This window comes from Macrotis lagotis, chromosome 1, assembly GCF_037893015.1.
Source record: "Macrotis lagotis isolate mMagLag1 chromosome 1, bilby.v1.9.chrom.fasta, whole genome shotgun sequence".
Taxonomy (NCBI): Eukaryota; Metazoa; Chordata; class Mammalia; order Peramelemorphia; family Peramelidae; genus Macrotis; species Macrotis lagotis.
Window position 1 is genome coordinate 195,184,572 of NC_133658.1, and position 18,874 is coordinate 195,203,445.

General features: G+C 32.6%; 1 protein-coding gene, 1 long non-coding RNA gene and 1 pseudogene across 2 annotated transcripts in view; 2 read left to right on the top strand and 1 right to left on the bottom strand.

The window, feature by feature from the left end:
* LOC141504493 (uncharacterized) overlaps positions 1-5,754 on the bottom strand; it is a 42,594-nt gene extending 36,840 nt beyond the window's left edge. Inside the window, exon 1 of the long non-coding RNA XR_012473389.1 lies at positions 5,670-5,754. This is a non-coding gene — a long non-coding RNA (uncharacterized LOC141504493). The remainder of the gene's footprint in view (positions 1-5,669) is intronic.
* The window catches only part of CSMD1 (CUB and Sushi multiple domains 1), a 2,413,561-nt gene that overhangs the window by 1,997,567 nt on the left and 397,120 nt on the right, over positions 1-18,874 (top strand). Inside the window, exons 45-46 of the mRNA XM_074209535.1 lie at positions 11,959-12,077; positions 17,708-17,777. Of these exons, the coding sequence (XP_074065636.1) occupies positions 11,959-12,077; positions 17,708-17,777 (189 nt within the window). The remainder of the gene's footprint in view (positions 1-11,958; positions 12,078-17,707; positions 17,778-18,874) is intronic.
* Positions 5,843-7,916, top strand: LOC141515013 (ran-specific GTPase-activating protein pseudogene; annotated as a pseudogene).

An 18,874-nucleotide genomic window follows, 5' to 3' on the forward strand; every position in this document is an offset into this window, starting at 1 on the left:
TGTTCCTCTTATCCTCATTTAAAATCTTTTCTGACAGTAAGCATTTTAGAATATTCTGATACATTTAATGATAAACTTATGTTGTGTCTTCTTGGACTAACATCTTCTATAGTATCACTCCCTTCTGCTCACTCCCTTAGTATTTATATATTTGTTCTATTTTTATGAAAGCTTTTTTTTTTTGATGTCTCCTTGTTCTATGGTGACTCTAGGTCCTATCAGAGTTTTCTCATTTCTACACACTTTATTAGTTCAAGGATCCCCTGGAATCCCTTTCTGCCTTAATGCTTCTACTTTGGTTCTCATTCTCTGTGCTCTTTCAATTGCTAGATTATTCCTCATAGTGTTCCCTCCTGTCCATATTGCAACCCCAGTTTTTTTTCCTTTTGTTTTTTTGTTTCCCTGTACTACAAAAAAATCACTCAGTGTGATTATTTTTTTTTTCTTAAATTTCCAGATTAGAATGCAGTCTGGTACATTTCTAGATCTTTTTTGGAGAAGTTTGGTAAGGAACTAGACTGTACTGCTCCCTTTTGCTCTATCATATTGGTTTCCTAGTGCCTTTAGATTCTTAAAGGATATGCCAATTTAGTAGAAGCTCCAGCATAGATTTAGGAACCTATTAAGGCTTATATGTTCTATGTCTGTCATTGAGAGAAGAATCTAGGAAAATTTAGATCAATAATTGCCTAGTATTATCTAATAATATCTATCAATCTATTTATCAAACTATTTGTTTCTTTCTTTCTTTCATCATTTATCCTACTCAAGAAAATAATCTGCAAAAGTAAGGAGAGGTTAGAACTGTAGAGTATTGCTTAGAAGAATTAGGTATGTTTAATCTGAAGAAGATAAAATAGGTGATATGGGAGTGATGGCTGTCTTTGAAGGACTTTTCATTAGAAGAATGGACTAGTCTTATTCAAAAGGGCCCCAGGGGTCAGAACTAGAAACTACTGCAAGAAGCTTCAAAGAAGTAAACTAAAGCTCAATGAAAGGAAAAAATATTTCCTCTAATGATTAGAGCTACCCCACACTGAATAGTATTCATTTAGATGAGGAATTTTTAACAAGGGGTCCATGGATCCTTTCAGGGGGTCTATCAATTTGAATAGAAAAGTAAAAAACATTTTTATTATCACTAACAGATATCTTCATTTGTAAGCCTGTGCATTTTAATTTTATGCATTTTCAAAAGGGGTCCATGAAACATAAAAACTTAAGGACTACTAACAGTGGTGGGGTCCCCCTCTCCAATGATCTTTTAGCTGTTTGGCTACTTGAGCATGATATAGAAAAGACTTTTTTTTAGGTTCCTTCCAATTCAGATTCTGTGGTTTTATTTTATGGAAGAAATTTTCACATCAATAAATTCACTGGTCCTTAAAGTTTAGGTATTGGCTAGTTTTCTTCTTTCTTAAAGTTCTCTTTAGTCAGAAAGTCACAAACCGGAAAGTGTATCATACATTTTTTTCTATATTTCTCATAGAACATATTATATGACTTTGAACATCATAAATGTTCAAGGCAAATGATGATTAATTTACAAGAGGTGATAATTTGTGTTTATTGCTACTCACTCAAACACACTGATAGAATGGTATTTTAAAAATCAGGTATGATATTTCTGTGATAGTCTAAACTATTTGTGATGGCCTGTATAAAGCTAAAATCTCATCTAATGTGATATTTTATTATGTATATAATTTTAGATAATTTCCAAAATGCCATGTTTCCAGAACTCTGAGTTGCTCTGGGCCATATTTCTACTCATTTTCCCCTAAGATTCTGAATTTAAATCTTCCTCATATGCTGATAAATTCTATGTAAAACTCTTATGCACCCATTTATAATGCTCTCAGGTAAATCTGTTCCCTTCATAGCAAAGTGAAATATTTGATCTCACAATCCATTAAATTATTGTTGTCTTGACAATGACCTAATCTACTAGCTAGCAGTGGAATAAGCCTAGTTAGAAGAAATCATTGATGCCAAGCATTAAAGTGATTTTGATGACAGTCACAAGACATTACACCATCATTAATGAGAGGAGAGCTGCTTTCTCAACATCGTGAGCAATGATTATTGGCCAACTGTCACCAGAAGACAGATAAGGATAGGACCTGGAAGTGGCAAGATTGCCCAGAACAACCCCCTCTCACCCAGCTCACACCTTACACATTGTTGGGGAAAGCCACTCCAATAAAGATGAGGCCAGTTATCCCTTCCAATTATTAACTCTTAGGGAAGGCAAACCACTATGCCCTGTAGTAGCAAGATAGCTTGAGGGGAAAGGCAGGAGGTAATATTTCCCAGACTAGTAAAACCAGTACCACAATCTTGACACAGACCCTATGGTTGCCTCAGACAACCAAGGACCCTACACACAAGAACACTGCAATTTAAAATTCCTCTCAATGCAGTATCCTCAGCCATCATCCAGAGAATCAAAACTTATTGGAGATGTAGTATGGTAACTGCTCCTATATGTCTCAGTGCCACAGCTTCTGAAGACTCAGGAGGACAGTTCTTGCCTCTAAAGTTCTTAGCACTTTATTAAAATGTTTTTTAAAATTCATTCATCTTAAATATTTTAAAAATAAATATTGTGGAATTATACATACATATATGTGTATATACATATATTATATATAACATACATGTAAACATCTGTACACACACATATTTACCAAATAATGTAGATATCACATTAGTTTTCTATCAGTATAAAACTACTAAGTACAATGAAGATTAAAGAAAGCATCCCTAAGGGAATCAATATGAAAATAATTAGACAGTGAATCATGTTTCCAAGCTTATCCACTTCCCCAAAGAGCTAGAAAATAAATGGCACAATTGTTCCTTTCAATGGCCAAAAATCTACAACAAAGAGTTCATATTATGCATTTATCATGTATCAGTATACTAAAATGAATGCAAATTACAGCAATTAAATAGGATTATGTGTATTCTGTGTTAACAAGCACAGCATTTAAACAAAGTCCCTTAATTTAGGCTTTTTATGTCTTGATTTAATTTAGGTCTATAAGTATTAAGTTTTTCAATTTAATCTGAATATTTTGTTGTCTCAAATTAGTATGTAAATTCACTACAACATTCATAAGTAAGATCAGGCAGCAAGGTAGCATAATAGAGACCTCAACTTGGAATCCTGAATTCAAATCCTGATATAGACAACTACTAACCATATGACCCTGAGCACATTATATAACCTCTTTCAGCCTCAGTTACCACATACATAAAAGTAGGATGATAGCATCTAGCACACAGCAATGATGTGATTGTAAATTAGGTAATGAAGGTAAGTGTTTCACAAACCTTAAAAGCATTTTAAAAATGTAAGCTATTATGTGTTATTACCTTTACTTTCTACTTTACACATTTGTTATGTAATGAAGACCAAAACAAGCTGCTTAACTATATTGGTCCTTAGTTTCCTCATCTGGAAATGAAGATAACAATAGCACCAAATTCCAGAATGCAAGTTTTCTTGTTATCTCCTGTCTTTCCTGTCCATGTCTTCTCATGGATGTATCTTATACAATTCTACAGAGATTATCTTTCTTTTAAATAGGTTTCCAAAACAACCTTTGACATTTAGCATGCCTGATACAATCGTACTTAATTAGAAATCCTAGAAAACCTTTGTTTCTTTTTTCTTGTTTATCAGAATTGCTTGATGGTTATATGATACAGCCCCCTCACACTTCCTCTCTATCTTTCCATTGTGCTCTATGAGATACTCCTTAGTAGTTCTTTAGAGTTAGTAGCATTCAAATTTTCCTAGCTATACAATAACATTGGTAAAATCTTTGAATAGGAAATAAGGATTTTTTTTGTTGTGTCAAAATTCAGGTTCAGTACAAGTGTTTTGCAATTTTGGAAAGGAACTATATTCTGTACTTCTTTGTACATTAGGCTCAATGTCTCTCCCAGATTTACATACCATTGGATAGACACCCCCCCCCCCCAAAATTTATTTGCATGATGAAATTCTTCATCTATTTGGACAGACAAGTGAAACTCATTTTAGTAACTATAGATCTTTTACTGGAGGCTCTGTAATGACCTGGAACTTGAATGAAAACAATTGTCATTTACAAGCCAGAACATCTGGAAAACCTCACCATTCACAGGAAATGCCCATAACATATTTGGAATTACAGCTCTCCACAACCTGACCCCTTCCCACCTACATTTTATTCTGCTCCACAAATTCTATGATACAGCTATAGTAGTAGACTTTTAGAATCTTGATATTTATATAGTTTGTTTATAGTTGTTTATATGTTGTCTCTCCCATTAAAAAGTGAACTCCTTGAGGGGACATATGTTTTTGCCCTTCTTTGTAACTTCTACACTTAGTGCAGATCTTAGTAAATAGTAACTCCTTCATAAATGTTTATTGATTAATTCTGTAGTGAAATGCCTCAATCACAGTGGCAAATATTTTGACAATCATACATTTTCCCTACTTTATGCTTGTCTTCTTATCAGAATCATTAATGATGCCTATTCCTATCGTTACATATCTAGAATTTCAAACAATTTTGCTATATGGATGGGAGACATCTTGTTTTGAAAGAATCTTCTTAAGGGGACAGTGTTTTCCTGTGATGATTGCCTTTTCATAATCAACAAAGAATAAGCACAGGATGTCTTATATTTTCTTCATTTTGAGTCAGTTATATATATATATAAACACTGTATATATATATTTTCTTTATATATTTATATTTTCTTCATTTTGAGTCAGTTACATATATATAAAATTGATTATTTTCATAATCAACAAACAATAAGCACAGGATGTCTTATATTTTCTTCATTTTGAGTCAGTTATATATATATATAAAACATTGTATATATATAAAACACTGTATATATATATATAAATAACACCATATATAAAACCCTATATATACATATATATATACAATATATGTGTGTGTATATATATATATATATATATATATATATATATAAAACACTGTTCAAAACCATCCCTCCAACACACTATTCAATACACTCTAGCAGCTGGCATTCAAAGTCCTTCATAATCTACCATTTAACTCCTTCCTTTCCACTCTTCTTGCACTTTATACCCATCTCAGTTAATGTGTGATGCAGAGACACTAACTTCCTTGCTTTTCCTTGAAAAGATGTGCTCTGCTTTTGAAATTTTATTTGCAAAATTCGACTTATTTTCCAATAACACCCCTATTTAGGTATTTTTTTTAATTTAGATGACTCTGATAAAGATTATATATAAATGGGGAAGGAGATCATTTGGCAGCTGTTAAAGTTTCAGATAGTTTCTACAAAGTTGCTACCTTGTGCTCAAGGCATTTTCCCCTCAGATTTCCACTATCTATATATATATATATATATTATATATTATTATATATATATAATATATATAAATATATATATATATATTATATACATATATATTTCCATTATATATATATATTTCCACTATATATATTATATATATATATAATATATATAGTGGAAATATATATACAGTGGAAATATATATATAGTGGAAATGTATATATATAGTGGAAATGTATATATATATATACTTGAAAATGTTCACTTATTTGTAACATCTTTTTTTTTTCCTCTTTGGTGCAATTTCTTACTCCTTTGTCGATCCTGGGCGCTTGTGAAGTCCAAATACAATTCCCGATCATGAGACAATCAGTCAAAAGTAAGAGGAAGGATTATGTAAGGGGCGGGGGTGGGGCGGGGTGGAGTGTTTCCGGCCGCCTCCAGGGTCAAGGGGCCAGGGTCACGCGCGTGCGCGGGAGGCGGGGCCGAGCTGAGGTAAGCCAGGCCGAGGGGCCGCCCGACCCGCCCGAAGCTGCCGCCGCCGCCGCCGCCGCCCCGCGCCCGCCGGCCGCCCCTCCGATGGCGGCTGCCAAGGACGCTGTGGAGGAGCGGGACGCCTCCTTGGAGAACTTGGATGACTCGAACCACGACCCGCAGTTTGAGCCCATAGTGTCCCTTCCGGAGCAGCAGCTTAAGACTCTGGAAGAAGATGAAGAAGAGCTCTTTAAGGTGAGGGCCAAGCTGTTCCGATTTGCAACTTCAAATGGCCTTCCGGAGTGGAAGGAGCGGGGGACCGGGGACGTGAAGCTGCTGAAACACAAGGAGAAAGGCTCCATTCGCCTCCTCATGAGAAGGGACAAGACCCTGAAGATCTGCGCGAATCACTACATAACCCCGTGGATGGAGCTGAAGCCCAGCGCAGGCAGCGACAGGGCCTGGGTCTGGAACACACACGCAGACTTCGCCGACGAAAGCCCCAAGCCCGAAGTGCTGGCCATTCGATTCCTCAATGCGGAAAACGCCCAGAAGTTTAAGGCAAAATTTGACGAATGCAAGAATGCCTTAAAAGAAAGAGGAAAAAGAGCAGGAGCAGTCAAAGAGAGCGCCTCGGAGAAAGTGGTGAAGAAGTTCTTGGAGTTGTCGGTGGAGGAGAAGGAAGGCGGCCAGTAAGGGTGTGAGAACCCTGAAGCACCTGAGAAAGAGACCTAGGACCGGGACTTGTTATGCAACAATCATCTCCTGGCTCTCACTTCTCAATTTTCTTTTTTTTTTTTTTTAAATTTTATTTCTTTTTCTTTTTAAACAAGGGACTTTATATAAAGAACCGAATTCCACCCTCCAGGTTGTTTTTCTAAGCTTTTACCCTTCACAGGATAGTTTCAACAAACCCATTCCCAGTCATACGTACTGAATTCATAATATTCATTTTCATAGTAGAAACATTTATAATACGTCCAAAAGAAGGAGTAAAACATTTTAAAGCTGGAGAGAAAGAAAGAAGAGAAAGAATATAATGAAAAGATATGACACGCAATTTAAAAACAGGTTTAACTCAAGTATTTATACGGGCTGTCGGAAAAATGTAAACCAGAAATGAACAGCAGAAATGACATGGATATCTGTATTATTAATTTCATCCAGAAGTTGAACCATGTGATTTAATTATTACAAGAAGAATTTCAAAAAAAGCTTAGTCCTTATAGACAATTTATGTACTTGTCTTAAAAGAGAGGGGTGGTTTTCAAGGCCCACAGAGTTTATAACCAATTACTCTATAAAATCTTATTAGAAAAAAAGCATAATATAGAATTATACAATTTTCTCATAAAGCAGAAAGAAATAGTGAAAGGTTAAAACTAGTCTCAGGAAAGCTTAAAATGTGAAGCTAAGTCAAGTTATACCAAGGGCATATGACATTCTGACCTCTTTCTAAACTTATTTTTTTGTCACCCAGGATCGCAACATATAAGTAGGTTTCGTCATTAATTCTACTATCTCTTGCCCCTCGTATCCAAACCAATATAAAACCATGTCACTGTTACCTTTATAACCTCTCTTCTACATGATCCCTTCTCTTCTACTCTGTTCTAGGCCCTTTCCTTGTCACATCCTACCTAGACTCTTTCAATAGCCTCCTCCTGATTAATCTGCCATCTTCTGCAAGTCTCCCTACATTCTAGTTCATCTTTAGCTTTCAAAGTGCAATTCATAAAACACTGTTCAAAACCATCCTTCCAGCACACTATTCAATACACTCTAGTAGCTGCCATTCAAAGTCCTTCATAATCTACCATTCAGCTCCCTCCTTTTCCAATCTTCTTGCACTTTATACCCATCTCAGTTATTCTGTGATGCAGAGACACTAACTTCCTTGCTTTTCCTTCAGCATTTTCACTGGTTATCCTCCATGACTGGAACTTCCTTCCTCCTCACTTCCACCTCTTCACTTCAAGTCCTAGCTAAAATTCTACCTTCCAAGGAATTCTTCCTCAATTTTCCTTAATTTTAGTGTCTTCTCACTGTTGATTATTTTCAATATATCATATATATATATATATATACATACATATATGTATGTATATATATATATATACATACATATATAGCTTATTTGTTTGTAATCTCTATTAGACTGAAGTACTGGAGAGTAGGTACTCTCTTTTCCCTTTGTATTCTCGGTGCTTACAATAGTACCTAGGAAATTATAAATTCTTAATAAATGTTTGTTGACTGACTAGTTTTACTTTTTTGTGTTCTGATCTGTTCTTTATCAGTCATCTTTTCTAATCATTAATGCTCAGTATAATAAAATAACATTTATAATGTACATTCTGTGTTCAGAGCACCATGTTAGTTACTGAAGCTATAAATTTGAGATAAGACATTGTCCCTATTCTTATGTTGCTCACAGACAAGTAGAGGTATTCAAAGCTATTGTAGTACCCGATATTACATGCATAGTAAATTTAGAGAGATAAAAAGCACAATGCTGTGTGTCTGGATGGGAAAGATTATTATGATGGGGTTTGCAGATGATTTCTTGAAGGAGCTGTCTATTGAGAAGGTCTTCCAAGCATGGATGCAGTTTATTAAAGGAGAAGAGGGAGCAGGGGGCCATTCCCTGGCTCAGGTGAAGTCTGAGCAATAACTTAGGTATGAACATAACTTGCATATTTAAGGGAGTAAGAGTGGTCCAACTTGACTAGAGCATTAGAGCGCATTATGGAGAGTGATATGAGACACCTGGAAAGGTAGGGTAATGTCAATTTATTCCTTTTAGAGAACTTGTATTGTTAAAAGTTTATATTAGAGATATTTTACCCAGTGTAGGAGGAAACAGTTTACATTTATTGTGAAGCCTGATGAAAAAATATTTTTTAAATATGTGATAATCCATTTCCATGTATTTATATTTTAAATTCATCACATAATATAATACTATTCGTGTTAAAAAATAACAAAAGAGCAACCTTTAAATTCCAGCTACTATACATTAATTGGATCATTTTCACATTATTGTAGAAAGTAGTGTTTTATATATCTTGTTTTAAAAAGTTCCTCATTATAGCACAGAGATGAGTCTGAGAACTTAATAGATCTTTTAAGATCTATTCTACCAAGGTAGACAAATTTTGAGTTTGGATCTGGCAAAAGACTTTATCCAAAGACTGATCTAATTAAATTCAAATAGGTTCATCACCACAGTTACTGCAAGGTGATTCCGCCCCCCCCCCCCCCATACCTCAGTCACAGTATCTCTTAGAGATGTTTGTTAAGTAATGGAGGGGTGGTGAAGGGAATATGAATCCTGATTAGATTGTGCATCCTTGAAATATTGAAAGAGTTAAATGTCAGACCCATAAACACATTTGAATTTCCTTGGAAAATCCAATTTTATAATGTGCCCTATTTTATGACATTTTAGACAGTACCTATCTGCTGGCCAAATCCTTAAGAAAAATTCTAGTGTATTTAATCAACATGTTTTAGTGACAAGTACTAACACTTCCTATGAATGGTCAGTGGAAAGTTTTTTTCCCCTTGTGTTGGCTGCAGATGCCAATGATGTTTGGAGGGCATTTTTAGGTAATTGAGACCATCTGGATAATTGTATAATTATACAAGGCTACCACGCTTGTCTCATATTGTTTGGAGAAAGAAAGTATCTAACAGGCAGCAAGTGGGATGAAGTCATCAAAAGGGTTTTCAGTGTGGTCATGAATATGTGTACTTTCTCAGGCTAGGAAAGTATATAATGCCTGAGAGAGTTACTAAATCAATTCAAGTTGTTTTAGATTGCTTGGACCTAGATTTTTCCATCTATTTCCTTTTTTACTGACTTTACAGGAAGTCAAGCTACATCAGCTTTTGATTTTCATTTTCATTTATTCTCTAGCCTATATACTTTAACTTTTAGTAAAGTATATGTGTCATGGGTTTATAGATATGTTCCTATTCAATTCCCTGACTCAGACATTATGGTACTAACATGAATACCTGAATAGAAAACTATTTACATTCTCTGCATTTTTAGGGACTTGTTCCATAAATGATACCAAAATTTTCAAAAAGCAAACTCATTAAAAAAAACCCCCAGAAAATTCATCTGTATGCCCAGCCTAAATCTCTTTTAGTAATATTTAAGGGTAGATTTTCTCAAGTGTTCACAATAAACTTTGGATTATCCTTCCTACATTTAAATATTTATTTTTTGGACCTATCTTCACTATATTGCTAGCATCATAGTTTTTTATATAGTACTTAAAAGTTTGCAGAGTGTTTTTATTATTAAATCATTTTATCCTCACCCTAATTTTGCAAAGTAGGCATATTATTAATCTTGATTTTACAGAAAAGGATTTTGAAAGAGAATTGTCTAGTGGTATTGCATAGTTAATAACAAATCTGAAGCCGATTTTGAACTCAGATCTTTCTGTCTCTGTATCTAGCACTCTAGTGATCTAGCTGCATCTGATCATATTACCCAATTCTGTTACTACAATAATGATTTCTACTGACAGAATATTAACTAAATGTTTATCTCGTGTTGCAAACTCTTTTTCCTTTACAATGCATAAAACTAATCTCTTTGAATTTTGTTCAATGTTTTTAAAACAATATATATCATGGATTCCAAGAAAATGATCATACCTGTGGTTGTGTTCTAATTCATTACTTTCACATTTTATGATTGGGAACAAATAAGGTCCTTAAGCAGTGTTTTCAGTCCAATTAGGACATTGTTCTTTTTAAAAGATTAATTTTATTTGCTTTTATTTCACAGACTAGTGTCATGAGATTTTAATAGCATTTTTCAAGACTAAAAGATTAATGACAAGTTGTTAGGTAGCCTGATTCAAGATATTCAAATATAATTACCCTCCAGGTAAAGAATGCAAGAGAGTTTACATATGTACAATGTATAGACCATTGTAAAACCTGTGAATTGCAATAGTATAAAGAACACCTCTCTTTTTTGGTACTCTGGTTACATTAAAACAGCATTTATGAAGTCCTTGTTAATGATCAGTAGTAGACATGGGCATATCAGACAGACCTGGAATGATTTGACAATACTCCTGCTTAGAAAAATGTATTTCATTCAATATAAAAGCTGGGAAGAGTTTAAGGGATATTTTAGTTCTAAATTTCTTATTGTACAGCTGATGAAACTGAGGCCAGAGAAGGGAAAATGACATGCACAATCAAGTTAGTAACAAACTTGGTAGGTGAACCCTAGTTTTCTGATTTTGAATTGAGTACTAAGTCTATTTTTAAGAATAAGGTCACCTTCAGCATTTCATAGGAGTCAAAATTTTAAAAGAATAAAAGAGGATCATAGTACAACACTTTCATTTGACAGATGAAAATTGAGGGATGGAGCAGGGAAAGGACTTGTTCAGGCCTAGAAATAAAATATAGCAGGCCTAGAATTCAAAGCTGAATTCCCTTTATGCTAAAGTGTTAGGATCTATTTGGTTTCACTATGTATAGCTTTGTTTTGATTATCTCTGTTGCTTATTTCTAAGTTACTCTACTTAGTTTGCATGTTATCACTCAAGATTGCAAACTCTTAGCTGGTTTTTGTTTGTTTATTTTTTGCCTTTGTATTTTCTGTACTTGGCTCAGAGCCTAATACCTCATAGGTGCTAGGTGACCTGACTGTTGCATATGGGATATTACACCTTTAGATTTTAAACTTTTTTGAGGGCAGATATTACTGTATTTTGCTTTTTGTATCTCTAGCAAAAGACTTGAATGTGGTATATGATTAAAAAATGTTTATCAATTTGAATTCTCATTAAGAAATTATCTAGCTTGTTTAAGTATATTTTCTTTTTATTATAATATGACTTGGGAATCAATTAACATATATATACTAAGTAAATCATAGAATAGTTTTACCATTAAAATGTACCTTATATAACCATGAATCCAACTCTTCATTTAACAGATCAAGAAAGTATATGTCAGTTCTATTCTTATAGAATTTTCTTTTCCTCATGTAGAATACATGTCTAGGAGAGAAACCTTGTTCTGATTGAAAAGACAGGGCAAATTGTTTTTGTGACTCATTATTTCTGCTTTTGTTTTTTGCAGCTGTTGGCCTTGCAGCATGCCAAGAACCAGTTCTTCCTAGTAATGGCATCAAAATAGGAGATAGGTACATGGTGAATGATGTTCTCTACTTCCAGTGTGAACCAGGATACACATTACAGGTACTTTTCTGCATTTCATTCTCATTGGAATGGCCTATCTTATAAGTCATTAGTTTTTTTGTTTGTTTGTTTTTTGGTTTTTTTGCAAGGCAAATGGGGTTAAGTGGCTTGCCCAAGGCCACACAGCTAGGTAATTATTAAGTGTCTGAGACTGGATTTTAACCCAGTACTCCTGACTCCAGGGCCGGTGGTTTATCCACTGCACAACCTAGCTGCCCCAAGTCATTAGTTTTTAACTGCATAGAGAATGGGATAAGGGGACAAGTAGGTGAAGAATGTGCTAAAAACATGGGAAGTTCCACCAATATATATTCTTTGTCATGAGAGAAAATAGGACAGAGTGTATTTAAGTATTCTTAAAATATTTTTCACCTTTTTTTGTTTTTTCATGTGAGAGGTCTTTTGTAACAAAGAAGTTAAGTAAAACTAATAATTCTTCTAAAAATTCACAAAAATATTTTAAATCTCTAGCACCTCTTAATTCGCTATTACAAATAAAGAACAGAAGTATTTTTTTTCCTCTCTTTACTAACCATTTTTTTTTTGGTAACAAATATCCATATTCAAACAAAACAAATTCTCCTAGTTGCTATGCACAAAAATATGTCTCATTCCACAGCCTAAGCCCTCATTACTTTTCTGTGATTGATGACATGTTTTATCAGACCTCTGGAACCATGAATAATTATTGTATTGATCATAGTTCTTACAATTTTCAAAGTTTTCATAACTTGTTATTGTATAGATTGTTCTATAGGTTCTGCTCATTTAATTCTTCACTGGTTATCAAAGAACAAAAAATTGTTCATTATTGATGTAATAGTATAAATAGTTCTGTTCATTTCACTTGACATCAATTCATATAAATTTTTCCATATCTTTTGGAAATAATTTATTTCCTCATTTCTTACAGGACAATTAAGAATTCATTAACACTACTAAAGAATGAATGGTTTAAAAGAGTATTCAATTTGTGGTCAGGAAATTTTTTTTTTTTTGCAAAGATTAGCTCTGGCACTCATTTCATATGAGCCTCTGAATGTCCTAGAAATTGTAGTGTCTATTTTAAATAAACAAAAAAGAAAATGATCCTTAGTATAACTGTTTCTAACCATGATTCAGCTACATTATCAAAGTTTTGCCTGATGCTAAATTTAAAGCTTATTTTAAGAAAAATCAAAGGTTTTTTTTTCAGTTTCTATTCCTACTTCTAAAACATATTAATGCTTAAGATCTATTTTTATGCTCACCATTTTTCATTTTTTAAACAAACAACAATTAACTATCAAGTAAATTTAAAATTGTATTGCATCAACATTTTCCAATAAAGGTCAATTTCATAGTTAAAGAAAAGATATTTATTTGAAAATAATAATAATAATAATAATAATAATAATAATAATAATAATAATAATTCATTTGGAAAAGCAAAAAGCCAAGACTATCAAAGGAAATAATTTTTAAAAGTATTAAGGAAAGAGCTTTACCAGATCTTAAGATAATAATAATCAAAACTCTTTGGTACTGGCATAAATAGAAAAGTAGATCAATAAAATAGAATGTGTATATATATATATATATATATATATATATTTTATGGCAGCAAATAAACATAATAATCTTGTATTTGACAAGTATAAAGACTTAAGATTTTTGAGATTAGAATTCATTATTTGGGGAAAATTGTTGGGAAAATTGGAAGTTTTTTAATCAGCTGGGGAATGGCTGAACAAATTGTAGTATATCATTATTATGGAATATTATTGTGCCATAAGAAATGATGAACTCAATGATTTTAGAAAGACTTGCCCAAAATAGTGAAAAGTAAAGTGAACAGAGCCATAAGAACATTGTATACAGTAGCAGCAGCAGTATTGTTTTAAGAATAACTTTGAGTGAATAAGTTATTTGTTGTATATACCCAAATTAACTGTAAAGGACAGATGAAAAAAAGATGCTATCTGCATTGACTGAAAGAATTGCTAAATGGAAGTATATATATATATAATTGTACAAACATACTCATAGACACCCATACATACATATATTCACACCTATTTTTGGTAATATAATAGTATTCTAGAGTGGGGGTAGTGGGCTGGAGAGGAGGGAAGAGAAAAAAAATTCCATCATAAATTTGTTGTATACTTGAAAGGAATAACAAGTTGTGCATAATAGATTTGAACTTTCATGTGAGTCATCTTTTTGAATTGAATTATGTTTGTTTCAATAAATTAAAAAGAAATTGAAAAAGGTACTATACACTAAGGCAATTGGTTCTCATTTATCAGTCTTTATTGATTGTGTCAATACAGATAAGTAAGGATCTCCTCATTTGTGTGCATTGCTACTGAAAAGAGATCATTTTAAAAGTATATATATGTACAGGAAAAATAAGCAGATGAGAAATATTTGTTGTCCAGATTGAAAGCTATATATACAAACCAGTAAATAAATGTCTTAGTTAAAATTCTTAGTTTCAGAGCTTGAAGGCACCTTGGAGAACATTTAGTTCAATCTCACTTTACATGTGTTAAAAATGAAGTGAATCTCTTGTTACAGGTAGCATAGGTAGAAAATTACAGAGAGAGAATATGAACTGAGATGCCCTAACTATAGATCCTATTTGTTTATGCAAAGGAGAGACCACTGAAGTTCTACTGAGTTTAATTTATTTCACACATATATCTGAGAGAAGATATTTATAATTCGTAGCCATACGATTGTGCCAACAGATTGTAAACCAGAAAAAAAAAATATTGGGTAGTTGCTTGAAATATTGCTAAAAGCATATGTAAGGCCTTGCTTGTGGATTTGAACTTGATAAAGCATATTTGCTTTTATTCAATTCCATGACTAGAAAAATATATGCTAAAACAAAAAAATATGCCTGGGGAATTGTCCAGTGGGAAGATTGAAAAAAGGTGATTTATCTTCCTTACTGTAAAAAAAATGCATCATAAGATCTTTCACAGCCTTAGTATTCTGAAATTATATCATTCTGCGATTTCTCATTCATCTTTGCTCTTGTCCTACAAGACTATTTAGTTCTTTATTTTCTTGTAAAAGACTTTGAATAATAGGAATCACAGGTCAAGTAGTCAGTAGAATGCCACATTTTTAGTCAAAACAGGTTCAGTTTTTATCTTTATTGAAGTCTTACAACATAAAAATATATACTCATATTATTCTCAATATGTTATAATTCCTGAATTAACTTCATATAACTTTTCAATATATTTTTCATCTTATGACATCACAGATGACTTTGATCAAAGAAATCATCATCATCATCATCATCATGTCTTCTCTTCCTCTTTTTTCCTTTTTTCTTCCTCTTCACCATTCTCTGCTCCTTCTCCAAGTTCTTTTAGTTTTCTTCTCATTCTCTTTTAACTTTTCATCCTCTTCTTACCACATTTTCTTCTTTTCTTTTCCACTGTTTATGATGCCACTTTAGTTTCTATTAACAGTCTTTTTTCAAACTTTTTCCCCTCCTCTTTAGAGAGAGACTCTCATATCCTTAGAAAATAAATAACAAAAGGTTTTTTAAAAAGAGTATTTCATGTATCAAATTGTTTAATATGCCATTTCCAGAGAAAGCCTTGTGAACTCACACCTGCAAATCCCAAACAGACTATTTACTAGCTCTGTTGAAATGCAAACTGGGCTATTTTTCCTTTCAACTCAAACTCTGAGATCACAAGCTGCTGCTTTTATTAGAATGAATATAAAGGATTCTGAGTTTTTCCCCTCTTAATTGCAAACATTTGGAAACTTAAACTCACAAATTAATGCATTCAAAATGATAACATGCATAAAAATAAAGCATGTTTTATCCATAGATCTTTTCAATGTTAGCTTTCACATTAATTTTCTTTTTTTTCTTCCTCTTTTTTTTTTGACTGGACCTATGATTTCATTCCTTTGGGCTACTCTGAAAAATCCTACAGCTGTAGAAGAACAGCTCACTTAATAAGGTCCCTAAAAGTTTAAGTGACTTGCCCGGGTTTCCCATAGCTCATATGTTTCAGAGGCAGGATTTGACTTTCTTGAGGTTGTACTCTAGTCTATCCAAGACTAGGTTTCTTTTTGTTATAAAACACTGCCTTTCCCTAAGTCAATATTTTCAGGGAAAAAAAAAAGAGGGAAGGGCATTGCAGGGTATTGGGTTTTAAAGACCCAATGACCCTTTGGTGATATAGGATAAAACACTGTTTGAAAACCCAATTCAAATTCTCAAATTCATTTAAATAATAATTTTACCTAATTTCTACAGGCATGAAAATGTTTTAGTCACTTTTAAACAAAGAGAATATAATTTTCTGTTCTAAAAATATCATGCTGCCTAAATTCTAGTCTTTCTTCTAAAAATAATAGCAATTTGTTTTTTAAGAATTGATAAACTATCCAAAATTTTTTTTGATAAGTTCATTGTTTTTGATTCATCCAGGATCTTTAGGTAGAATCATCAGGAACATGTCCATAGTAAAATCAATAGCAGACCGTGAACCGGATTCATAATAACAGAGCATTTTATTGTTGTTTTACAGTAGATGAATTTTAAAAGCTTTTGTTCTACTTGGTCTAGTTATATGACTATAATTCATTGAAAAATGTAACATGTAACTTTTTTCTAAGGCTGCCAGTTTGTGCCTGGGATTGCAGTCAGGGGCAATTTATAGTGTAATCTTAAACACATATGTATATGTTTGTATAATTTGCACTGAAGCAATTTGAGAATTGGATGATCTTTGAGGCTAAGCTTAGGGAATCCATTTCTGATGTATAATCTCAGTAACTCATCATCCCACAACAACAACTATATCTAGCATTATTTGACAAAATTAAAAATTTATTTTTCTATTGTGTTTGCATATTACATGTGGAAATTTAGAATTCAAAAAAAACATCATAGATAAGTCATAGTATGAAGAAAAATAGAACAAAAGTGACAGTTAATTTAGCTGATTAAAAATTAATTTTTTCATTACTCTCTTGTAAACCAGATAATTGACACAAAAAAGAAGCTTTGAGATTTGATCCTATGTTTTTAGAAAATACTGAGTAATCAATAAAATAAAATTTTGAAAGTTAGCATAATTTCATATACTCAGAGAGCTGAGAGAGATAGAGACTGAAACAAAGGCATAAGCTTAGACAAAGTCAATCGGAGACAAAGATAGAGACAGAGATAGAAACAGAAACAGAGATCTCCATTGGTTAGAAAACATTTCATTACAGTTTGTAAAGTTGTTTTGCCAAAAAAAAATTCTACTCAGAATGTAATTAGTTACTTGCTATGCTTGCTATATATATATATATACATATATATATATATGTATATATATATGAAATACTGACATTTTACCCTTTCAATCAGTTGAGTATCTTGGTATAATTTTCTCTTCCCCAAGGGGTAATGAACTCAGTTGATGCACCTAATAGCTTAGCTTTTTCTAATTCAAATATTCCATCCTAAATAGTCGAATTTCATTATTTTTAAATTATTTTTTACTTAAAGTTGAAATAAACAATTTGTCTGAGAAACTACAATTGCAATTTTATGGATAAGGAGGGCTTTTTCTATTTAAAATTTCAAAGTATTTATTAAATTTTCTTTTAAACAGGGTCGTTCTCATATTTCTTGTATGCCAGGAACAGTTCGCCGATGGAATTATCCATCTCCACTCTGCATTGGTAAGACTACATATTGTATATCTTGCAGTAGGAATGTTCCTAAGAGATCAAACTGAAGAAACCAAATTATAGCTCAGAAGGTTATTTAGCATTGATACAAAAAATAGATGTTAATTTAACAATCTTATAAAATATTTATTGTGCACAAAAATCTTTGCTAGACCTTGTCAGAAATATCAAGATTATCATACTTGGTCCTTCTCTTCATTGAACTTTGCAATGCTATAGAAAAATAAGTTATAAACTCAAATGATTATCACACAAAATAGTGAATGATAGTGTAACAATACACTACAAAATGTTATGTGAGGTCCATTGAGGTAGGTAGTTAATTGATAAGAAGAAAAATATATCTTGTGAATTAGGCTTCAAAGGATGACTGAAAATTTAATAGGTAAAGGAGGAAGGAAATTCCAAGCATAGGAAATAATGTGAGCAAAGGCCTGGAGACAGTAATATACTTTCCATCCATCTTAAAATCTTCAGCTTTCTTCCATTTTCAGTTCAAGCTCCCCTTTGACATGAAGCCATTTCTTATTCACCCAACTGCTAGTCTCTGCCTTCCTGAACTGATCTCACATTTATTCTGCATGTATTCTCTATATAGATTCTATTAACTTGCATACTTATATTTTATTTTCCTTGATAGAATGTAAGCTCTTTGAGTGTCAGGACTGATTATTTATTTTTTTAATCTGTGTATCCTCAAGAGCTAGCACAGAATCTGACACATAATAGGCACTATATATACACATATATATAATATATATTATATATATTATATAAATATATCCCAAGTGGCAGATACTAATTGAAAACTTTCTTAATCCTCTCTGTTATTAGGTTCCCCCCTTTCCTTAAATTATTATATATTAACTTTTCTGGTGTTTTTTCTGGATCGTTAGGGTTGTTTGTTTGTTTTTGGTTTTTAGTAACATAGGCAATAACATGTATTAAATGCCCCTACTATATTTAATAAATGCTTATTGATAAGAAGTGAATTAAATTAATCCCTGTGGTATTTAAAAATGATTATATAATCCCTCATGGAGAGGATAGAGTGTGGAAAGGATAACCTTAAGGCTGAAAGATGATAG